Source organism: Bos mutus, chromosome 20 (assembly GCF_027580195.1).
Source record: "Bos mutus isolate GX-2022 chromosome 20, NWIPB_WYAK_1.1, whole genome shotgun sequence".
Lineage (NCBI taxonomy): Eukaryota > Metazoa > Chordata > Mammalia > Artiodactyla > Bovidae > Bos > Bos mutus.
Window position 1 is genome coordinate 65,257,835 of NC_091636.1, and position 23,719 is coordinate 65,281,553.

Genomic DNA, 23,719 nt, shown 5'->3' on the forward strand with positions numbered 1-23,719 from the left:
TCGCCACTAGCACCACCTGGGAAGCCCACGGTAGCCTGTTGCTGCTGCTGCTAAGTCACTTCAGCCGTGTCCGACTCTATGCGACCCCACAGACGGCAGCCCACCAGGCTCCCCCGTCCCTGGGATTCTCCAGGCAAGAACCCTGGAGTGGGCTGCCATTTCCTTCTCCAATGCATGAAAGTGAAAAGGGAAAGTGAAGTCGCTCAGTCCTGTCCGACTCTTTGTGACCCCATGGACTGCAGCCTACCAGGCTCCTCTATCTGTGGGATTTTCCAGGCAAGAGTACTGGAGTGGGGTGCCATCGCCTTCTCTGATGTTAGTGTGTAATGAGAGGTAAAAGAACACCATCCCTATTGACCCTGGCTCTTACAAAGGCTCTGAGACTTCAGCTCAGGAGAAACATTAGTGACTGAAGATCCACATGGAGGCTCAGCATGAAGGGGCCCATCCACACAGTCAGGAGCAGAGAGAGCTGGCGGGGGGTCTCAGTCCTCACATCACCCCTGCGGCTTCTCTCTCTATCCCAAGGGAAAGGTGATGGCAAGGGGTGACAGAAAAGCAGTTTAATAAGGGCTGTTTACCACCGGCTGGAAAAATCCAGGGCAAACCGGGAGTTTTTCCCTGCTGTGAAGGGACTCAGCATCAAAGAGAAAATGAGAACCTTAAACATGTTATCTGAAGTGGGATGAGCCAGACACAAAGAGACTAACAGCAGGTATCTCATGTGTATTAGGTTTTCTAGGGTGGGCAAGTTCATCGTGGCAGAAAGCAGAGTAGACGTTACCAGGGGCTGGGGGTGAGGGGAAGTCGTTGTTCGCGGGAACAGAGCTTCTGTGTGAGACGATGACAAAGTTCTGGAAATGGATAGGGTGAGGGGAGCACAAAACTGCAGATATACTGAATGCCCCTGAATGTACACTCAACCACGGTTAAAATGATAAACTCTGTTACACATAGTTTCCCCAAAGGAAAAACAACAAGCACTGAAAACAGAAAAAGACGGAGGAGAAAGGGAAGAAAGGAAAGCATTTTTTCCTTTACCCTAAAAGAACACTCCAACATCACAGGAACCACAGAAGAGGGTCTGAATGTGCTGTGACTTTAAAATGATGACCTTCCGTGAACAGAAGTCCTTAGGGCTTCCCAGGTGGCTCAGTGGTAAAGACCCCAACTGCCAATGCAGGATATGCAGGAGACATGGGATCCTTTCCTGGGTCAGGAAGATCCTCTGGAGGAAGAAATGGCTACCCACTCCAGTATTCTTGCCTGGAGAATCCCATGGACAGAGAAGCCTGGCGGGCTACATTTCATGAGGTTGCAAAGAGGTGGACACGACTGAGTGACTGAGTATGCGCACACCCAGTGCCTTAAGGAAAGCTTGCTCAGGAAGGCAGCCCCTCCCCTGAACAAAAGAGCTGCTCTTCCCCTTGGAATGTTAGTCCAGAGCCTGGATTAGCTTCACTGGGTTAATCACTGCTAACAAACAGCAATATGCAGAGTACATCATGAGAAACGCTGGGCTGGAAGAAGCACAAGCTGGAATCAAGATACCCAAGAGAAATATCAGTAACCTCAGATATGCAGATGACACCACCCTTAAGGCAGAAAGTGAAGAGGAACTAAAAAGCCTCTTGATGAAAGTGAAAGAGGAGAGTGAAAAAGTTGGCTTAAAGCTCAGCATTCAGAAAACGAAGATCATGGTATCCGGTCCCATCACTTCATGGGAAATGGATGGGGAAACAGTGAAAACAGTTGCTGACTTTCTTTTTTTGGGCTCCAAAATCACTGCAGATGGTGACTGCAGCCATGAAATCAAAAGACGTTTACTCCTTGGAAGGAAAGTTATGGCCAACCTAGATAGCATATTCAAAAGCAGAGACATTACTTTGCCAACAAAGGTCCATCTAGTCAAGGCTATGGTTTTTTCCAGTGGTCATGTATGGATGTGAAAGTTGGACTGTGAAGAAAGCTGAGCACTGAAGAATTGATGCTTTTGAACTGTGGTGTTGGAGAAGACTCTTGAGAGTCCCTTGGACTTCAAGGAGATCCAACCAGTCCATTCTGAAGGAGATCAGCCCTGGGATTTCTTTGGAAGGACTGATGCTAAAGCTGAAACTCCAATACTTTGGCCACCTCATGTGAGGAGTGGACTCATTGGAAAAGACTCTGATGCTGGGAGGGATTGGGGGCAGGAGGAGAAGGGGAAGACAGAGGATGAGATGGCTGGATGGCATCATCGACTCAATAGACATGAGTTTGGGTGAACTCCGGGAGTTGGTGATGGTAAGGAGGCCTGGCGTGCTGTGATTCATGGGGTTGCAAAGGGTCGGACACAACTGAGCGACTGAACTGAACTGAACAACTTGGGAATAGGGCTGTTAGTCTAGAAACTGTATTCTTAAAAAAAGTACCAGGATAAGTTTAAAAGCTCTACTGCATTAAATAGTAGTCTCCCTAGGAAGGAGATTTTTCAAGAGGGGCTAGGGAAAAAAAAACACAGACTTACTTCTGAGAGCATCTGACCACATAAAGGTAAAGACTGGTACCCACCTCCCCAGTGGGAGAAGCCATCTTTCCTGAATGTGAATGAGGGTCCTGGAGCCCACTTCCCTTGCCTGGCACCCCCTGGGGATGCGTGTGACCCCAGGGCAGTCACAGCACCCTGCAGTGGGGCTAGGAACACTGGACCTTGTGTCTGCCTTATGCAGTCAAAATTCATGTGGCTGGGGATCTAGTAGCTGGAGAACATTTCTCTGTAAGTCATCAGATGTGATCAGAGAGGGCACTTGATGGACCAGTCCTTCCCATGATGAATAAGACATGATAAGAAAATCCACTAACTAGGGAAAGTATTTCTTCTCTCTACCCAATGTTGGATTTTGTACTGTTTTGTGATATTTCCTTGAAACAAAAATAAGAGCCTCTGGATGGGGAAGAACCACTAAATCCATCAGGAATTGAGAAAAATAGTGGACAGGAACAAGTAACTTAAGTCTTTTCCTTGCTCCAAGGCTCTAGTCCTATAGGAGGCAGCCCAGTGAGCTGAGCCTCGTTTCATTTTTTCTCAAAGTTGATCCGTCAGACTTTTATTGTGCCTTCCGTAGACTTCTCTACCGCACTTGGCAATGCACTTCTTTCTTTTTGAGGAAGGAAAATGACACTGGAAGACATATTTTGGGTACAGAAAATGCATTTCTTCACTCCAAAGGGATTGCAGTTACTGTGAAAGTGAAAGTCGCTCAGTTGTGTCCAACTGTTCGCGACCCCATGGACTGTACAGTCCATGGAATTCTCCAGACCAGAATACTGGAGTGGGTAGCTGTTCCCTTCTCCAGGGGATCTTCCCAGCAGTTACTGTAAAAATGTGTTAATTGGTGGCTTCCTGGTGGCTCAGACGGTAAAGAATCTGCCTGCAATGCAGGAGACCCAGGTTCTATCCCTGGGTGGGGAAGATTCCCTGGAGGAGGACACGGCAAGCCACTCCGGTATTCTTGCCTGGAAAATTTCATGGACAGAGGAACTTGGTGGGCTACAGTCCATAGGGTCCCAAAGAGTCAGAGCTCATCAAACATTTATAGACAGTGACTGAACTGCCTGTCAATCACTAATTACCCTAGGAGAAATACAACCAGCTTTCACATCAGATTTGTTTCCCATTTCAATTCTGCCTTTTAAAAATTAGGTGATGAATCCTGGTTTTATAATATCAAACTAGATTTCATAAAAAAAAGTTTTCATTCATTCATTCCTCTCTCATTTAGTAACTGTGGAATGGCCCTTCCTTGTATAAAAGGTGCTTTCCTGGGATTCAAGGAAAAAAAAAAAAAAAGACCTCACCATTAGGTGTGTGATGTTGTGTTAAATGCTGTGTCAACTTTCAGGATGTGTGCACAGGTGAGCGCACACGTGAGTGAATACACTTTGAAGGGATGTGTGCTGTGTTTAGTCACTCAGTTGTGTCTGACTCTTGGTGACCCTTTGGACTGTAACGCACCAGACTCCTCTGTATGTGGGATTCTCCAGGTGAAAATACTGGAGTGGGTTACCATTCCCTTCTCCAGGGGATCTTCCCGACCCAGGGATCAAACCTGGGTCTTCTGTGCCTACTGCACTGGAAGGTAGATTCTTTACTCAATGAGCCATCAGGGAAGCCCTCCAAAGGGATGAAGAAGCCTAATGATAAGGGCTGGGGGCCACAGGACACACACTTGGTGTATCAGAACCCCCCAGAGCTCTAGCTAGTGCTATCCTTCAAGGATGCTCTGCTTCTCCCTGCGCCACCCCTTTTCATGGTGAAGTCCACTCTTTTCAAGCTGTTCCCCCACAGCTCACTTTACCAAGCTCTTCCTGGAGCTGGCTGGCACTTTCTCCCAGAAAGCTGGCTCCCAGAGCAGCAGGACTAACGCACACAGGCTTGCTACGAAGTCCAGCATGAGGAACCCGCTTTAGGAAACGCCCCTGTTTCTCCAAGGCTCCCGCCACTCCCCGTGTCTCTGTCCATCTTCCTCTGTGGTGATGTATTCACGAACATGCCATAGCCAATGATACTGCCCGTGTGGGAAGGCTGGAGTGCGGCAGATAGTGATCCACTTGCTGAAGGGCTCTTCTGGGAAAGGCTAGTGTTCAGTTCTGCATCTCACGATCCTCACCAGGAGGCCACCCCCACCCCCAACTCTGCTGACCATCCTGGGGCCACAGTTACACTCTCCTTGGGTCATCACGCAGAGAGTCCTCAGGCGGTTGTGGGGATGCCTCATGAACACAAGCCTCAGGCTGATGGTGGCCAACATCCCCTCCAGCCCTTAAGATCTGAAATCCCTCAGGAGTAGGATCGTTCTCCTACTCCAGAGGGATTTTCCTGTCCAGACCAGGTACCATGTCCCAGCTCTTCCCTGGTCAGTCCTGATGATGCCTTTGTTAGAAATAAGTGCTGTCATGACCCAAGGATGCCTGAGATCTAGAAGAGAGGGTCTCCATCCCTGGGGCACCATGTCATCACCCTTGGCACAGGAAGATGGCCTTGGATGCTGTGCATGTTCAGGGGGAGGGGAGATGGGCTGGGAGAAGTCCAGGGGGAGGGCCAGGATGGTGGAATTGCCATGGTGAACGTGACACAGCAGGACAACACCACACAGGAACCCAAGACCAAGGGCCAGCTGGTCCTTGGGAAGTCTTCCGTCTGCATGGACTTGACTGCAGAGCCCTTTCTCCCAACAGACACCATCAGTTCTTACTGCACAGGCCCAGCTGGGGGCAGCCTCTTTGCAAGCTGAGCTCTGAGGCTCAGCAGGTGTGTACCAAGGAAACAGGAGTCGCAGGGACACCCCTCAATGGCCCTTGCCTTGGAAGAAGACCTACCTTAGGGCCCGCGCTTCTCAGGGGAGCTAGCAGGAGCTGGGCTGTGTAGTCAGGGGAAGCGGGAGGAGCCAGCACAGCTGCTAAGCCCACGGGAGGACACCCAGGAATCCACACTATCCCCGCCCTGATGGACAGGAAGAGGAAGAAGGGAGGGAAGCTGGTGCTTGTCTGCCACCTTCCTCCCAGGTGTCCTTAAGGTGGACTTCGAGGCAGAGTGAAGGAGAAGGGGCCAGTCCGCCCCGGCCACTGCTACCCCAGCCCGTCCGCCTGCCAGTTGGCGTCACCCTCACCTGAATCTCCAGGTGCATCCGTACAAACCGTGTGACCCATGGTATGACATTGAGGACAGATCTCAGGCAAACCGTCAAGGTCCCTGCCTACTTCTTCAGCCTTACTTTTTGCTGCTTCATAGGATACATTTCTCTCTTTGTCCTGATGCTAAATGTCTTCCCTCCTGATCTTCCCTCCATCATCCGGAGAAAACTACTTGTGTCCATTTTCAGAATTCCGTCCTGCCGGCCCAGCTCCCCTGTCCTTGCCCCACCCCTCACGCTTTCACTGTCAGACTCTCTCATAACCTCTGACCCAGCTGTCAGTTTCCTAAACTTGGCCATAAACTCTGGGGAGACAAAGTCGCTTTGGGTTCCTAGGATCTAGTGAAGTACCACATGCATATTTATGCTCAATATATGTTCTTCTTTTTTTTTTTGCTGAGTGAACACCTGGTGGTCGATGGTGATGACGTGAGAATAATTAAAAGGATGTGTCTTAATTGGCACTGATTAGTGACATGTCTGCTTTGAAGGATATACCTCTAAAAACATTGATACGGTAAGAGCAACCCCTGGTTCAGTACTTACCAAACGCCTGATGCCATCCTAAGTGTGCTAGGAGCATCACTTCATTTACCTGAAAAATCCACCTTAGCAGAGAAGTGTCAGTTCTCACTGAGAAAGTCTCAGCTTTCTCATGAGAAGTGAAGTGGAGCCTGTGGAAGCTTTTAATGAAAATTCTCCAAAACCGCCCAGCTGGTTAAGGTGGGAGTGATGGTGATGTCTGAAATCAGGCCCTTTAAAGCCCAGAGCAGCACCCCTTTCCCACTGCAGCCTCTCTAATTTGCTGATTCTGGTCTTCCTGGTGATTAGCCTGCTAACATTCGGTGGCATTTCCGTAGCTGGAGTCAGGACGAGCTAGGGGGTGGGAAGCTGCTGGAAGGAGTCTCCCTCCCTCCCTGGGGGCCTCCCCAGGAAGCACGCTTCCCCTATGCAAAGCGGTTGGATGTTGAATTTAAACAGGCAGCAGTGGCTGTCGCCGAAGGAGCTATGGGGAAGGTTTCAAAATGCCACAAGATGGACCAAATCCCACGAGATGGACAGCACGTCCGGGCCATGACTCACCATATTGAACACGGCCATGGTCAATATGATGGCCGTGGTGATGACCGTCAGGGAGATCCGAGGCCAGGGCCGGTTGGCGATGATGCCCGATGACTTTAAAAGCCACAGGAGAGAAGCAGATGCTTTCTTGCTGCATTGCTAAGAGCGGAGAGAAAAAGAAACGCGTTGCTATTTTACGTATTTTTCTCAAGTTTCTCAAGGATGTTTACAACACGAGATGCACCGATCTTTTTCACACACGAGACCAGTAGATCATGTCGGCATTCTTCTTACAAGCTGGGAACAAATTCACTAAATTTCTATGACAAACTACGACATGCTTCTATGTCCTTTAAGAGAGACCTGAAATTATGTTTAAAAATTCTTCTGGTGAAGGAAAAATATGCGTCAATTAAACAACTCTGGCGGATGTGTTGGGTCTCAGATCACAGCTGTGAGGAAGCTGTTTTCAGAAATTCAGGTGATTTGTGTAGAAAACAGCCCAACGTGCAGCTAATCCTAAGAGTTCATCTGGACCACACAATACGATAGTTTGGAACCTGTCCCTGTGAAGATGAAACCCAGCGCTCTCCGCTGTGATTGTGGTGATGGCTATACCTCATCCTGTCCTGAGAGGGCTTCCCCCACGTGGAGAAGCTCTACTTTTTATTATAAAAATACTATTTTTAATTGTGTTAAAATACATAAGATAAAATACATAAGATAAAATTTACCCTCTTAACTGTTTTTTTTTTTTTTTTAACATTCTTAGGGCTTTTTAAAAAAATTGGAGTATAATCGCTTTACAATGCTGTGTAGGTTTCTGCCATACAACAAACAAGATGAATCAGCTATATGCATACTTATAACCCCTCCCTCTTGAGCTTCCCTCCCACTTCATCCATCCCACCCCTCTAGGTCATCACAGAGCACTGAGTTGCTGCTGCTGCTGCTGCTAAGTCACTTCATCGTGTCCGACTCTGTGCGACCCTGTAGACGGCAGCCCACCAGGCTCCCCCGTCCCTGGGATTCTCCAGGCAAGAACACTGGAGTGAGTTGCCATTTCCTTCTCCAATGCATGAAAGGGAAAAGTGAAAGTGAAGTCGCTCAGTCGTGTCTGTCTCTTCTCGACCCCATGGACTGCAGCCCACCAGACCCCTCCGTCCGTGGGATTGTCCGGGCGAGAGCACTGGAGTGGGGCGCCACTGCCTTCTCCGGCACTGAGTTGGGCTCCCTGTACTAGACAGCTGCTTCCCACCTGCTATCACTTCACACGTGGTCATGCACATACGTCAGTGCTGCTCTCCCAATTCGCCCCACCCTCCCCTTCCCCCGCTGTGTCCACGTCTGATCTGTAAGTCCATGTCTCTGTTCCTGCCCTGCAAAGAGCTCGTAACCATCTTTAAGTGCGGAGTTCAGTGGTGTTAATTCTGCCCACTTTGGGGTGTTGCCTTTCCAGGTGGTGCAGTTGATAAAGAATCCGCCTGCAAATGCAGGACACATGGGCTTGATCCTGGGTCGAGCGGATCCCCCGGAGAAGGGAATGGTAACCCACTCTAGGATCCTTGCCTGGAGAAGTCCAAGGCCAAAGGAGCCTGGTGGGCTACAGTCCATAGGGTTGCAAAAGAGTCGGACACGATGGACGTGACTGAGCAAGCACCCACGTACACCACGGGATGAGAGATGGTTAGAAAGGTCACCAGCCCTGTGGCTGCGGCACCAAGCCCCCCACGGCTGTGAAACTTTATGCAAGTTACTGACCCTCTCTGGCCTCGGTTTTTTCCTCTCTGAAATAAGAATAGCAATAGTATCTGCCTCTTTGGTTTTTTAAGAGATTTAAATGAGCTTCATAAGGTGCCCAAAACAAGACGTATGTGTTAGTTTCTCTTCTATTTGTGAAGAAAACATATTTCTCAGGAACATTTCAGGGACTAAAAATCTGTTTGCTTTATATCTGCATGCATGTGAAGTCGCTTCAGTCTTGTCCAACTCTTTGTGACCCCATGGACTATAAACCGCCAGGCTTCTCTGCCTACGGGATTCTCCAGGAAAGAATACTGGAGTGGGTTGTCCTGCCCTCCTCCAGGGGATCTTCCCAACCCAGGGATCGAACCTGTGTCTCTTACATCTCCTGCATTGGCACAGGGGTTCTTTACCACTAGCACCACCTGGAAAACCCTAGATGAATGTAAAAACCATTTTCTCTCCTTTCTACTATAGTTTTTTTTCCCGTCCAGCTCCTGGTATAAAGAGATGCAGAACATTTGTCTACAGCATCTAACCCCCTGTGGTGTGGAATCCCAGGGCTCACTCTTTGGGCAGAGTCTCCTGGGACCTCCTCTGGTTTCTCCTACAGCCTGTCTGGAGGGATGAGCCAGTGCTGCCCTGGGCTCCAGGGGCTGAACCTCAGGCTAGCGGCCAGGCTCTGCAGAGCGTCTTCCTGTTAGCAAGTCAGGGGGAGCCAGATTTATGCCTTAAGTTTCTTCTCCAAAGCATGGTTCGGATGGGGGCTGGTGATGTCCTTAAATCTGTTGTCTGAAGAGAGGCCCTTCAATGCTGTGGACATGTGGTATCATTCAGGATGACACAGCTGGAGGACGCTCACCTGAAAGTGTATCATTATCCTTCTAGCACATCCTACACTGAATAATATTAATACCACACTGAATAATATTATAATTAATAATTATTATAAATATATTTATAAATATATATTTGTAATATATTTATAAATATAATTAATAATTATTAATAAATAATTGATTGATATAATTAATAATATTAATACCTACACTGAATAATATTAATAAGCCACAGTACTTTTGAACTGTGGTGCTGGAGAAGACTCTTGAGAGTCCCTTGGACTGGAAGGAGATCCAACCAGTCCATCCTAAAGGAAATCAGTTCTGAATATTCATTGGAAGGACTGATGCTGAAGCTGAAACTCCAATACCTTGCCACCTGATGGGAAGAGCCGACTCCTTGGAAAAGACCTTGATGCTGGGAAAGACTAAGAAGAGGACGACAGAAGATGAGATGGTTGGATGGCATCACTGACTCAGACATGAGTTTGAACAAGCTCTGGGAGATGGTGAAGGACAGGGAAGCCTGGTGTGCCGCAGTCCATGGGGTTGCAGAGTCACACAACTTAGTGACAGAACAACAACAATACCATAGACCAGAGTCGGATCTACATTCCAGAGGAGAAGCTATAACAGAGTGTAAAGAGCAGAGATTCAAAAGAATATCATAGTCATCCAGCTCATATTAAAATAGAAGATGATGCATTTGGCTGGATCCTGGCAAATGACAATATTTATGTATTTGCATCCTAATTGACTAGGATTAGGGTTTTTATTTAAAAGAAAATTATTAAAATGGATGCTTTTGTGTCTGTACACAGAAACTGTCAATAGATATGATAATAAAAATCTTAAGAGCAGAAAACACAAAACTGCTATTTCAAGAGAGTGTTTAACTCTAGCTCAGATTCCATGTCACAGTCAATTAAGTAAAATATCTAGTTATTACACAAACATATTGTTGAAACTGTAAAATTTTAAAAATGACTGTTTGAATTTTTGGAGCAATGCATGGTGATGATATTGCCCAACATGCCAGCTGATGGGACTCTGTCATGTTCTGCCCATGGACTAGGCATGTGCTGAAGCAGATGTGGGCACACACACACGTTTTTCTGCTCCTGTGACGCTCTGGGCAAAGTGACACAATGCTGGCCCTAGAAACTGCTGCCTCTGTTTGCCTCCTGAATACACCGCAGACTGTCCTGGAAATCTGCCACGGTCCTATTCAGTCCTGCAAAGAGCGATCTCCTTGAAGCTGCTCACTAAAGATGCACGGGTTTGGTGCGCACTGGGCCCCAGACACCAGGTTCAGAATGAAGTGGGTTCATTTCCGTCTCTGTTGAGTCTTCCTGTGTGCCTCCAAGCCCTCATATGCAATCGTTCTTTAACCTGTTATATCATATACTCATTGTTCTCCAGGTCATAGAGGCAGGCAGCTGCCCCTATCTTTTCATCCCTTCATCAAATCGAGGCAAAGTAAATACAACTGTTCTGAAACATGGAAACTGGTAACACTGCTGGTGACAAGGGCAAGGACATAGATGGTGGTGATGGGGATACAGATCCTGAACTATAAAGACAGTGCAGGAAGAAGAGGAGGAAGATAACGACATTCGAAGTAAGAGAAGAAACCAACGATGGGGGAAAAGGAGAAAAGTACTAACAACTTAAGAGTAGAAAGAATCTGACTGAGGAAAAATGGGAACACTGATTTCATTTGTTGTTCTGAATAAAAATTACAACCTATATCCTAACTTGATAATTTAGTTCAGTTTATTCTGTTTTGGGTTAAGTATTCAAATAAAGTCCCTGATAGATAAATAGTTTTTCAAAGTTTACACCATCCTAATGAGACATTGGGTTTCTCTGGTGCTCAGATGATAAAGAATCTGCCTGCAGTGCAGAAGACCTGGGTTCCATCCCTTGGTCGGGAAGATCCCCTGGAGGAGGAATTGAAAATCCACTCCAGTATTCTTGCCTGGGGAATTCCACGGACAGGGGAGTCTGTCAGGCTACAGTCCACAGGGTTGCAAAGAGTCGGACACGACTGCGCAACTAATATGTAACAAGACACTACGGGCCTCCCAGGCGGAACCATGGAAGAAAATCCACCTGCCAATCTTGGAGGCGAAGGAGATGAAAGAGCTGCGGGTTTGATCCCTGGGTCGGGAAGATCTCCGGTATAGGAAATAGCAACCCACTCCAGTATTCTTGCCTGGAGAATCCCATGGGCAGAGGAGCCTGGCAGGCCACAGTCCATGGGGTCACGACTGAGCGTGCGTGTGCGCGCGTGCACACACACACACACAGTGAGACATTATAAATGATACAACCTCAAAGAATATTGTGGCATTTATTTAGAACATCCTCTTCATATGAAGATGAGAGCAAGCCTTGCTATCAGCTCAGGGTAATCATTCTGTTTGATCTTTGGTTTAATCACTGGCATTGTTTGGGCCAAATCTGTTTCTTTTCCGTCTTGATCATCAGCAAGGCTCACTGTATCGTATGATTGTCTCTTATTACCTAGAGCAAGCTCACTGAGCATCTTCTAGAAATGCTCTTGGCTGTTAATGCCACATCCATCCACTGATCAATATGGAATTGGTGCTAAGTATAGTGGGAGAGGCAGAAGGAGAAAGAATATAAACGTACGTGAAAACCCTACCGTGGAGTTGGTGCTGGGGATGGTGAGCAGTGTGGGTTGCTAGAAAGAGTCTGGAATGAATGCTAATGTCTTCATCCAGTACAGGCAGAAGATTCTCCACGTAAAAATAACATATTCATACACGGTGTTTTGGATTAAAAACGAAGAAAAAATATCTCTGCCAAAAATATTTCCCGTTCCTTCCTTCCTCTCTTCCTTTTTTGTTTTTTGAAACTTCTGCATTGGAAATAGTAGGTAGTCTCTGCAGTTCTGGATTCCTCATCATTCGGTGTGATAATTATTAAAGCAGATTGGGTTTGCAGTCTCATTAGTCTGTTCCTTTTTAAAATAAAACGAAGTACCCGCAAAGAAGTCTCCACTTATATAAAGTGAAATGTAATAAAGTGAGAGACGTTTCAGAAAGTTTTAAATATATCACAGTGGTTCGGTAACAAACTTTTATCATTAAAAAATAGAACTGCTCTTGTCTGAAAACCATGGTGAAGTTAGTCATGTAAACACGCACTTTTGTGTATTTGTCTAAAGGGACGCCTACCGTGGCATTTTAATTGGGCAAGGACTCTCACTGTCATGCAGCAATAATTACTTCATACATTTGGTGTCACAGAGACTGATGTGTCTACTTTAATTATTTAATTGTACTTGGACTTCCCACAGGCTTTTAGTTCTGAGGCTGGGAAAGACTGAAGGCAAAAGGAGAAGGGGGATGACAGAGGATGAGGAGGTTGGATGGCATCACCGACTCAATAGACATGAATTTGAGCAAACTCTGGGAGATACTGAGACAGAGGAGCCTGGTACACTGCAGTCCATGGGGTCAGAGTTGGACATGACTTAGTGACTGAACAACAACAAATATTTTACAAAATCATCCTGTTTCTCTCACACGCCTTGGCTGAGCCATATTCCTCTGTTATTCATCCACTGGGTGGCCCTCACAGCACCATCTACATCATGTTAGTGAAGTGAAGTCACTCAGTTGTGTCTGACTCTTTGCGACCCCATGGACTGTAACCCACCAGGCTCCTCCATCCATGGGGTTTTCCAGGTAAGAGTGCTGGAGTGGGTGCCATTGCCTTCATCGTGTTCTCTCTGCCTAAATGCTTGTCTCTGGCCACTTGGAGACCTGGTGGAGCCACCTCACAACTCATATGTGTGTGTGTGTGTGTTTGCCACACTGCACAACTTGTGGGATTTGGTTCCCTTTCCAGGGATCAAACCCAGGTTCTCAGCAGCGAAAAAACTGAGTCCTAATCACTGGACCACCAGGGAATTCCCATCACAATCCTTGCATTCCCAGAGGCACCCCAGAATTCAGCAAATAGAACTCAACAGATTCTCACTGCAAAAGCTCACTGTCTTAACAGTGGACCCAGAGAGGAATTCCTAGGGGTGTAAAACAAAGAAGGAGGCTACTGATAGAAGGATGGAGACTGTGGGATTGGCCCCAGAGTGTCCTGGAACTGAGCATCAATGGGCTGGGCTTTTGATGCCCACAGGGAAAAGATGTTGTCTTGGGTCTGCAACAGGTGGGCAGCTGGGACCAAGACTGATGAATAAAACCAGAAGCCTCAGAAGGGTATTCTCTCCAAGTGGAGAAGTCTAGAAAGTCCAAACTCTAGACCAAGAAAGTATAAATAAACTTCCAATGCGAACTCAGACTCTAAATACGGGTGTTGGTTTTGAAATCACATCATCTGCTTCATAATGAGAATCTCAAGGTGAGTGGTTACTGATCAGACCAAAACCCAGAGAAAGGTCTTGGGGCTGTGGCTGCAGCAAGAACAATGCTACTTATGATGACACATCGCACTGCAGGATGCGGTGCACACGCCAGTGGGAGGGGCAGTCCCTACTGGACACGGTCTCACAACAAACAAGAACGTTGAGTTACATAAGGGGCTTCCCAGGTGGCACAGTGGTAAAGACTCTGCCTGCCAATGTAGGAGGTGAAAGAGACACGGGTTCGATTCCAAGGTTGGGAAGATCCCTTGGAGAAGGAAATGGGAACCCACTCCAGTACTATTGCCTGGAAAATACCATGGACAGAGGAGTCTGGCGGGCCACAGTCCATGGGGTTGCTAAGAATCAGACACGAATAAGCATGCATGCTCGCACTATGAGCTGCAGAAGACAATGGGCCGTCCAAGGAAGAATCAACAGAAATAACAGAAAATAGAATAAGTATCATAAGATTCGCAAATCAATCTGAAGTAGTCTATAAAATAAGATTAAATTTTAAAACCCCATGGATTAGAGTTCATAATGATAAGCAGTTAAGAGAAAGTAACAGCTTTACTTTATAAATGAGTTCCAGAGACTCTTTCGTGACAAACATGTAGAAATTGAGATTAAATACTCAATAGTTATGCTGAAGAGCTAGCTTTAAGGAGACAACCCGTAAAATAGCACAGAAATATAGAGATAAAACGTATGCAGTTGAGGCACAGCAGGTACAATAGAAAGATTGAACATACGTGTAATGAAAGCTTGAGAAAAAATAGACTGAGAAAAAGGCAAAATACAGGGAAATATGGGACAACGACGTCATGGACCTGGAACAGAATACGAGCTCTGGAGAAGGCAATGGCACCCCACTCCAGTACTCCTGCCTGGAAAATCCCATGGATGGAGGAGCCTGGTAGGCTGCAGTCCGTGGGGTCTCTGAGAGTCAGACACGACTGAGTGACTTCACTTTCACTTTTCACTTTCATGCATTGGAGAAGGAAATGGCAGCCCACTCCAGTGTTCTTGCCTGGAGAATCCCAGGGACGGCGGAGCCTGGTGGGCTGCCGTCTATGGGGTCACACAGAGTCAGACACGACTGAAGCGACTTAGTAGCAGCAGTCGAGATGAGGCACTGAGTCCCATCAAGGTAAAAGAAAAGTAAACCTCTTCCTCAATACAAAGAATCTATTGCCAGGACAAAGAGCAAGTTCTACAAAAGTAGAGAAAGGACATCTTATCAAGGAACCACAGCTGGACTAGATTTCTCCTCAGCACATTAAAATCCAAGAAAATATGGACTCATGTTTTCAAAATGTTAGCAACATTATTGTAAATGATTGGTCAAAGAGGAAAAGAGGCTGTTTTTCTTATTTTTTTTAATATAAAAGCTGATTGGGGTATATTATACATAGGCTCTCATGGAGAGGATTACAAGAGGAATAATCCTATGGAAATATGAACAGCGCATCTGGAGGAAGGCAGGACATCCAGAAGAATGGTGAGTGAACAGACCATTAAACCAGAATACCGATAACTACGAATAACACGAGCAGTGTAAATTCAGAAAAATCTAGACAACGTTGGAGGACAGTGGACAGGATTACAGCATGGGGCCTGCATTTTTCAACAAGAAGATGGAGACGACAATGGACCCGGTGAGAAACGTGCATGTTACACATTTTACGTTAATCCCTGAAAGAAAAGACGAGGATATCTAACTGCCGAGTCACTAGAGGGAATAAAGGAGACTCAATAAACTCCATTTGTCCAGGAGATGACAGGAGAAGAGGAAAAATAAACAGAAGCAAATAACATATATAATGGATTTAAAAAAAGCAAAAGATGACTAGCAATAACTGTAATACACATAAATGTATTATGCTTGCCAGCTAAAAGAAAGAGACTCTTGGATCAGAGAACATGACATACACTTAGATGTTGTTTACAAGAGACACACCTGTATAGCAAGGAAAAGCCGAATAAGAGATGGGAAAATACTAACCAAGAGAAAGCTGGCAGGCTTATATTGACATTAGAGAAAATAGACTTCAAGGGAAAAACACTCCTGTGGGTAGGAAGCTTTTCTATCAGCGGGCATGTGGCCTATTTTCTGTCCCCAGGACTATCTCTATATTGGTGCTTTCATCTCTGCTGGGAACAAGGTTGGTGGGCTGATACTGTGTTATCTCTGCCATACAAAGTGGCAAGAAAGCCACACGGAGAGAAAAATTTCTCCTGACATTTTCTAACATTTTCATTTGCTGAATCTGGCGTAGTTCTTCTAAAAGACATTTCATCAAGAAGGTTTTGTGGGAGGCGTCTTTGTTATTTATGGTTACATCTCTTGTGTTTCTTGCAGAGATTTAAGTCTGCTTCAGGTAGTTTAGAGAAGTTAAACTTGGCAATAAAAATGTACTTATTGTTATTACTACCATGGTGATGACAGCTATTATTATTTTTTATTGCTGATTGTTATGGAAGTATAAACTTGAATCTCTTATTCTGCATCTTAGTTTCTACTTAGATAAAATGGATTGTTTTGATTATCAAATAAAATAATACTTAATCAAAACACTTTGAAGGGCTCTCATATATGTGAAAATACTTTGCAAGTATTACTATAAACTTTCTTACTTAGAATATTTTGAGTCTAAATTGACTTATAAATGAAATTTTTTCTCTGTCTTACTGAATGTCTTTTAAGATGGACATACCTTGTCCAAAATCCAGTTTTACATAAACTGGGTCAACAGCTGAATATACTGGAAAACTAGACAAGAGGCCACTGTGAATCAGGTTCGACGTGATGTTATCTTGCCTGACTTTTTTGCCTTTGAGCCACTGATGCTTAGCAATCACCACGAGGCCGCTTCAGTACCATGACGGTCCATGACCAGGACGTGGACATTCCTCCTTCAGCGCTTGCCAGTGTCTCTCCACACACAGTCCAGCATGCTCTGGAACTTGCCTCCAATTTAGTACAAGGATTCTAAGGCTTCTTCCCAAAGGCTCCAAAACCTACTTGTTGTATAGTAATACTTCAGGGCAAGTTATGAAACCTCTGGACCTTCCCTTTCATTAACTGTAGAGTGAGCATTCCCTCCAAGGACTCTTGTGTGGATAAATGAGCCAGTATACATAAAATGCCTAGCAGAGTTAAGTCTTCACTTTTAATATAATACAACATTTATCATTTTTAAACTGAATTGAGGTCAGATATAGAACTATTCACGGATCTCACCAGTCCTAAGCAGTCTACATTGGTTCTGAAGGTTCTTATCCAAGGACAGGGAACTTTTGCAGATCTTACGGTTCTCATATTCCTGACCGTGATCCAAAGTCTCCATCTGCATCCTCAAGGGATCTACTTATGGCTCCTGCATTATTTTTCACGCAGGGAAACTTTTCTTTTAAATAAGTAGAAATGGAAACTCAGGGAAATGAACAGCATCTCGGGCCCTGGGTCCCTCATCCAAGTGCAGACCAGGACAAGGTTATCTCTCAGTTCCCTTTCAGCTCTCAAGATTACGACTCTGAAATGCTAACCAGCATCTGCTATAGAAAACCAAGGACCTCACCAGAGAAGTGATGTAGAAGCGCTGAAGGAGACCTGACAAGTAAGTACACAGGATGCTGGCCCAGGATGCTGGCAGGCCAGGAGCCTGTCAGAACTGGGAGCAGGGATGCGGCAACTGCGAGCTGGGTTCAGAACTGGGAGCTTGGGAGAGGTCAAGTCTGGGTGAGGCTGGGGTGGGGCTTTTCTGAGCAGTGGTGCCAGGTGGTTGCATTTGCAACCCGACATTCCTTCAAGCTGCTGCTGCTGCTGCTGCTAAGTCAATTCAGTCATGTCCGACTCTGTGCGACCCCATAGATGGCAGCCCACCAGGCTCCCCCGTCCCTGGGATTCTCCAGGCAAGAACACTGGAGTGGGTTGCCATTTCCTTCTCCAATGCATGCAAGTGAAAAGTGAAAGTGCAGTCACTAAGTCGTGTCTGACTCTTCGCGACCTATTGAATACTTACTTTGCGTTTCAAGTGTCTGGAACAGTCAGTGAACAAAACAGGGCTGAGATGAACTCATTCATGGTTTTTTTTTCGTCTAAAAGAATACAAATAGGAAGCCCAACAACCAGGCACTAGGTGGAAAAGGCTAGTTTTCCTTTTGCTAATTTTCTTCAGAATTAGCTGGTGAAGGTCACAAAATTGTTTCCAACGAAAGAGCCAGCTCGAGGCACTTCAGAGTCAAGGAATCATGGCACACGTGAGAAGGAATTTCAGTGCAGCAGGATGAGGGCTGTGGACCACCATTCACTCCTTCATACATTCATTTACACACCAAGTCCATCCCCACCCAGGGCTTCTGGAGGAAGGAGAACGATCAGGGCTCACAGGGAACATAAGTGCCTGAGGATGAACACGGGAGCGGGGTGGTGAGACAGAGGAGGTGGTACGTGAAGCCCAAGAGTGGAGGAAGGGAAAAAGAACCTCATGGAAATGACGGACATCCAATAATGCTTACTTGCGTGCATGTGCGCCAAATCGCTTCAGTCATATCCAATGCTTTGCGACCCTATGGACCACTCCTCTGTCCATGGGATTCTCCAGGCAAGAATACTGGAGTGGGTTGCCATGCCCTCCTCCAGGGGATCTTCCTGACTCAGGGATAGAACCTGAGTCTCCTATGCCTCCTGCATGGGCAGGCGGGCGACTTACTACCTGCGCCACCTGGGAAGCCCAGATGTTTATTTAGCATGCACTTATCATAAACACATCTACATGTCCAGCATTCGGCTGGATTTAGCACGCACTTATCATAAACACATCTACATGTCCAGCATTCGGCTGGATGCACTAGGAGACAGAAAGCAAGCGAGGGCACAACCCTGGTCTTAAGGATCCTTAGGTTAGTGTGACATTCTTAGTGTGACAGAAATCGCAGTCACGCTCAGCAGAAACTTTTTAAAAAGGGGATCAAAGGGGTGTCACTTATTGAGCGCTAAATGACATGGCACAGACCCTGTGTCCCATGGCGCTTCAAGAAGGGCCGTCACAGGGGCCGGCGAGGTTCCCGAGGAAGTTTCTAGGAAGGAGAGCAGGTGCAGAACCCACCCCCATGGGCAAGAACTGAGGCGTGGGCAATGTGTGCGGGGGTGATCGCTTCTGGAAGAGCCTGGGGATGGGGTGGACTGGCAGCAACCAGAGTGGATGGAAGGGCGGGGCTTCTCACAGCAACTGGGATGATAACAGATTCCCTGACATTTTTCTCTGAATGCGTCACTGAACAAATACCACTGTTTTTTTTTTTTTTTTTAATATCAACAGGAAAAAACTGCATTTGATTTATCACTCTTCGTTTTTACCCATTTTGATGTGTCCCTACCTTCTTATTAAACCCAGCTGGTCAATGACCCATCGATTTTACTTACTTGTGCTGCACTTTTTGTGCAAAAGACGATAATAAAGGTAAAACTTGTGGAGGAAAAAAAATATCTGCCAGGCTTACCTTTTTTCCATCTCCTTTACAGAAGTATTTTGATTTCATTTTTCATGCAGAGAATTTAATACCAATATTAGAATTGATACTGCCTTTGGCATTAAATTTTCAGAAGGTTAACATAAGTTAGTAGAACATGAGCCTGGGATATTCAGTAGTCTTTCATAAACCCAGTATTTAATCCATAAAAAAGCACAAATCACAATCAACTCTCATACTTCTCCATGACCACTGTGGAATATTTGTGATATATGTAGGGCTTTTTCCTTCTTCAACTTAAATTTATTCTTTGTAGAGTGACACTAAGTATTATATTACATGTCATGTGTAAGAATGGTAATTTTTTCTAAAAAAGAGACAGAAGCAAGCATTTATCATTTTGATCTTTGTTCTAAACACTCATATTAATTTTAAAAAGTTAATGCTGGTTTCTGTTGCCTAAAATACAGGTTTGTCTAAAGTGCTCTAAGAATCAGTTCAGTTCAGTTCAGTTGCTCAGTCGTGTCAGACTCTTTGCGACCCCATGAATAGGCACTCTAAAATATGCAGTGATGGAAAATAATACTAGTTGCTGTTTGTTGAAAATCTGTTAGTATCCTGTTAGGTACTTCTATCTCCAATCGTCCCAAGAAACTTTGAAGACGGTTGTTCTCCAAACTTCATGTGAGGAAATTCTGGCTTAGAAAAGACAACAAGAATCTCAACGGTGATATGTGTAGTTTTTGACTGAATTTGGAGGGTTGAATAGAAAGCACATTTAAAGCCTTTGTGCAATACCATGTTTGATGTTGTACGTTAAATAAAAAATCCTTACAGACTATTTTAAAGAGTGAAAAGAACCCCCTAGTGGAACCAGAATTCCTTCTTTAATTTTACCAGGATTACATGTGGACTAAGGATCTCAAGAGGCCAGTAGGGGGAGACTCGGGCACAGATCCTATCCATTCAAGTTGAGAGAGACCAGATGTCTTTAAGCTTGGTCTTCCTGACCACTTTGGCAAAGCACAGGCTTCCCCTGGGGAGGAGGTAAACATAGGTTCATTTGCAGCCTTCAACTTTTCTCTTTGGGACAACGCAGAGTTAAAAAGGACTTTGTAGCATCTGGTGTGTGGGCATTAGAATCCTGGGATGCCCCCAGGGAAGGCTCTGGTTTCCAGGAGGAACCAGAAGCCAGGAATGTTAGATTTTGATCACCCCAAGGCTCTTACAGGAAGGACCCAAAGCCATGAAAGTTCAACACTGTGGTCAGATTATAGTCAGGCTGAGAGGGGAGACGTTACTGAAACTTTCTCACCAAGGCAGGAAAGTTGCCCCAGGGATTCTCCCTTCCTCCTCTGGCTCTGTCTTTCTTTTTTATAGCAACTTAGTGGACCAGACGGTAAGGAATCTGCCTGCAATGTGGGAGACCCGGATTGATCCCTGGGTTGGGAAGATTCCCTGGAGAAGGCAATGGCAACCCAGTCCAGTATTCTTGCCTAGAGAATTCCATGGACAGAGCAGCCGGGCAGGCTACAGTCCATGGGGTTGCAAAGAGTCAGACACGACTGTGTGACTGACAGTTTCATTTTCAGTGGAAAGAAAAGTCAGTCTGAAACCCTAACTATGGACTATACTCCTGCCACCCTCAAGACTGGATTCCAAAAAAACGAGAAGTATGTCTACTCAGACACAAGGATATACACAGCTTTAATGAGAGTAGGGTTTAGATTTCCAACAGAACCACAAATGATCATCCCTATTCTGAAAACTGGAGAAACAGGCTGCAGGTGTCTTTGGGGAGTCAGGAAGAGAAAGGGTAGAGTGTGTGTGCGTTTCCACCCAAGGGGAATCTGCACACAGAAAGTCAGGCTTCCTCATATGTTAGGAATTCCTCCTATCTCAAACTTGACAAAGATCCCCATGGTCAACAGTTACTCCATCTTCTCTACAACCTGTGAGGTCTTCAGGGGATTTTAAAGTGACTTGAGATGCCATGTGTGCATTTGAGGAAATCAGAAACCACAGTCTTACTTTTGGAAGACTTTCCAAGCCAATTGGAAACATTCAAACTATGACATAGCAAACGGAACCCACCAAAGTCTGCAAAGGTCCACGGCAGAAGGATGCAGCATCCACTGTCCAGAGGGAGAGACATGCTTTGGAATCCTAAGCCCTTTTTTGGCCAAATGATGCCATATATCAGACCAGGATGCACCCAATGCTTGGACTCCAGTTCAGTCCTGTTTCAACTCACTTCCAGTGAACAAAATGAAGCCTTGACTATCTTTCGGGACTTCTATCTCATCGTTTGCTTTCTCATGGTGCTCTCACAGATCCAGGGCCACCCGGCAACAACTGCTTTACACTCAAGAGTCCAGTGAGGTTTACTTCTTATATCCTGAACGAGCACTTAAACCATAAGCGCTGACAATGATTGGTTTTAAGCTAAAACACTAATAAGAGATATTTTTACATTTGTTATTTTCATATTTTCTAAAATTTTATACCTTGTGGAAGTCATTACCAAAGACACACTTGGTTTACATTTTAATTCTCCTGGTCATTAAAAGCCTCCTATTACACTAGTATTTGCTGTTATAAATACTCTGAAAACTTAAGAGGGATAGTACAAAATGTTGACAGAAACAAATAAACACAAATGTGATTTTATAGCACGCTATCCAATATTTCAGGTAACCTTTGAGTTAGTGTCTTGGTTGTTACGGGCTTCCTCAGTTCATAGTCTGGGCTGTTGACATGAAGGATTCTGGCCTCTCTACTGGGCTGTGTATCTCATGAAACAGTAAATCAACAAGCTCTTATTTTGATAGAGCAATCAGTTTTCAATGAGTACACTTTTCAAAGAAATTCCGTATGTGAAGTACCTACCAAAAGCTGTCCAGCAAAGCAGACGAAAAGGATAAAGGCAAGTGAGAGAAACGCCGCTCCAAAGGAAATTCCGAGAATGGACGTTCTACCGGGAAACAAAAAGGAACATGTTAGTGTGGACAGCTTTAGTTTTCCTGGAAAGCCATTGCAAATACTTGTGGCTTGAATTAGGGTTTTTAAAATGAGGACTTCATTCCTCACTAATATCTTTGAGAAATGAAAATGGCGCTAAAAACAAACCAGAGATACGTCCATAGGAAAATGAATCTACGGCTGTGTCTGAACAACTTGCTGTGATAGACATTAAAACTGTCCTGCTGCTGCTGCTGCTAAGTTGCTTCAGTTGTGTCCGACTCTGTGCGACCCCATAGATGGCAGCCCACCAGGCTCCCCAGTCCCTGGGATTCTTCAGGCAAGAACACTGGAGTGGGTTCCCATTTCCTTCTTCAATGCATGCAAGTGAAAAGTGAATGTGACGTTGCTCAGTCGTGTCCGACTCTTAGCGACCCCATGGGCTGCAGCCCACCATGCTCCTCCAGCTGTCTTACCAGCATCATTTCTTCATAAGAGAAAAACCCTCTTTACACGACTTGCCTCTGCAACCAGCACCTTCATGCCCACACCCGACCACGGCCATCATGGTGCCCCCTTCCCTGCCTCGATGTCCTGGCAGTTTTGCCTCCAGGGCAGCCTCATCGATGTCAGCGGAAACCTCATTCATTCCCCGTTCTCACTCTGTGGCCTTTGCATTTTTGCATGAGCCAATGAGCACACAAGGTTCCTGTGATCATGTGAGAAAAGTACCCACTAAGTTACAGGTTCTGTCACCCTCCGGTTACAAGTAGATAAAAGTGGTCACGAGAACTGTATGCATTTCTCAGAGTTCCTGTAAACAATTCAGAAATTTACGGTGTCTTAAAACGTGCTTTCATCCAAAGGATAAAACTGTTTGCAAGAATTGTATGCATTTCTGAAAGGTCCTTTATACAATGAAAACTAAAGACCTCTTAAAACATCATGTAATCCAAAGGAAGAAGGGGTTGGGAGTATTAGAAAAGATGAGCCATAACGAATAATCCAAGATGAAATTTAAATGCAACATCCAAAGAGAGGTCAGGTGGTACCTGAGATCACAGTGGAAGCTCGAGCCAATGAAGTTGGCTAGAGAAACTGAAGAGACAGGAGACTTGGTACTGAGAAGCATGGGGACACTAAGAAGTGAATGTTGATGCATCAAAGGAAGACCCAGGTATGAGCAATCTACAAGCTGAAATGCCCAGTGAGTGCACAGCTGTGAGCCCCCAGCAGGGGGAAAAGAAGCGAGCCATCAGTGAACTAAGGAACCCCTTCATGCCATCAGGATAGGAAGGGTCCACTCAGTTGGCACTCAGATAGTTGTTCTATCTTGAGAGATAGCACACATCAAGCAAGATATACAAAAACTTGACTTCAAACCACTGTGCACTCAAAGCTGCCCCAAGGATGTCCTTATGGAGTGCTGAGTCATGTCCTAGACACGATGCACATGCTTTCAAATACCAGCCTGATAATGACATTTGTTCACATTTTACGAGTAATGCTAAGTGTCTGCTAGGAGGGTACAGATACACCAAATACACCTAGATTGTTGACTTGTCTCATGG

At 45.5% G+C, this 23,719-nt stretch overlaps 1 protein-coding gene across 1 annotated transcript in view; it reads right to left on the reverse strand.

Annotated features, from left to right (window-relative positions):
- Positions 1-23,719, reverse strand: part of ADCY2 (adenylate cyclase 2) — a 456,623-nt gene that overhangs the window by 64,903 nt on the left and 368,001 nt on the right. The window contains exons 15-16 of the mRNA XM_070357742.1: positions 22,077-22,161; positions 6,756-6,893 (exon numbers count right to left, since the gene is read on the reverse strand). Of these exons, the coding sequence (XP_070213843.1) occupies positions 6,756-6,893; positions 22,077-22,161 (223 nt within the window). The remainder of the gene's footprint in view (positions 1-6,755; positions 6,894-22,076; positions 22,162-23,719) is intronic.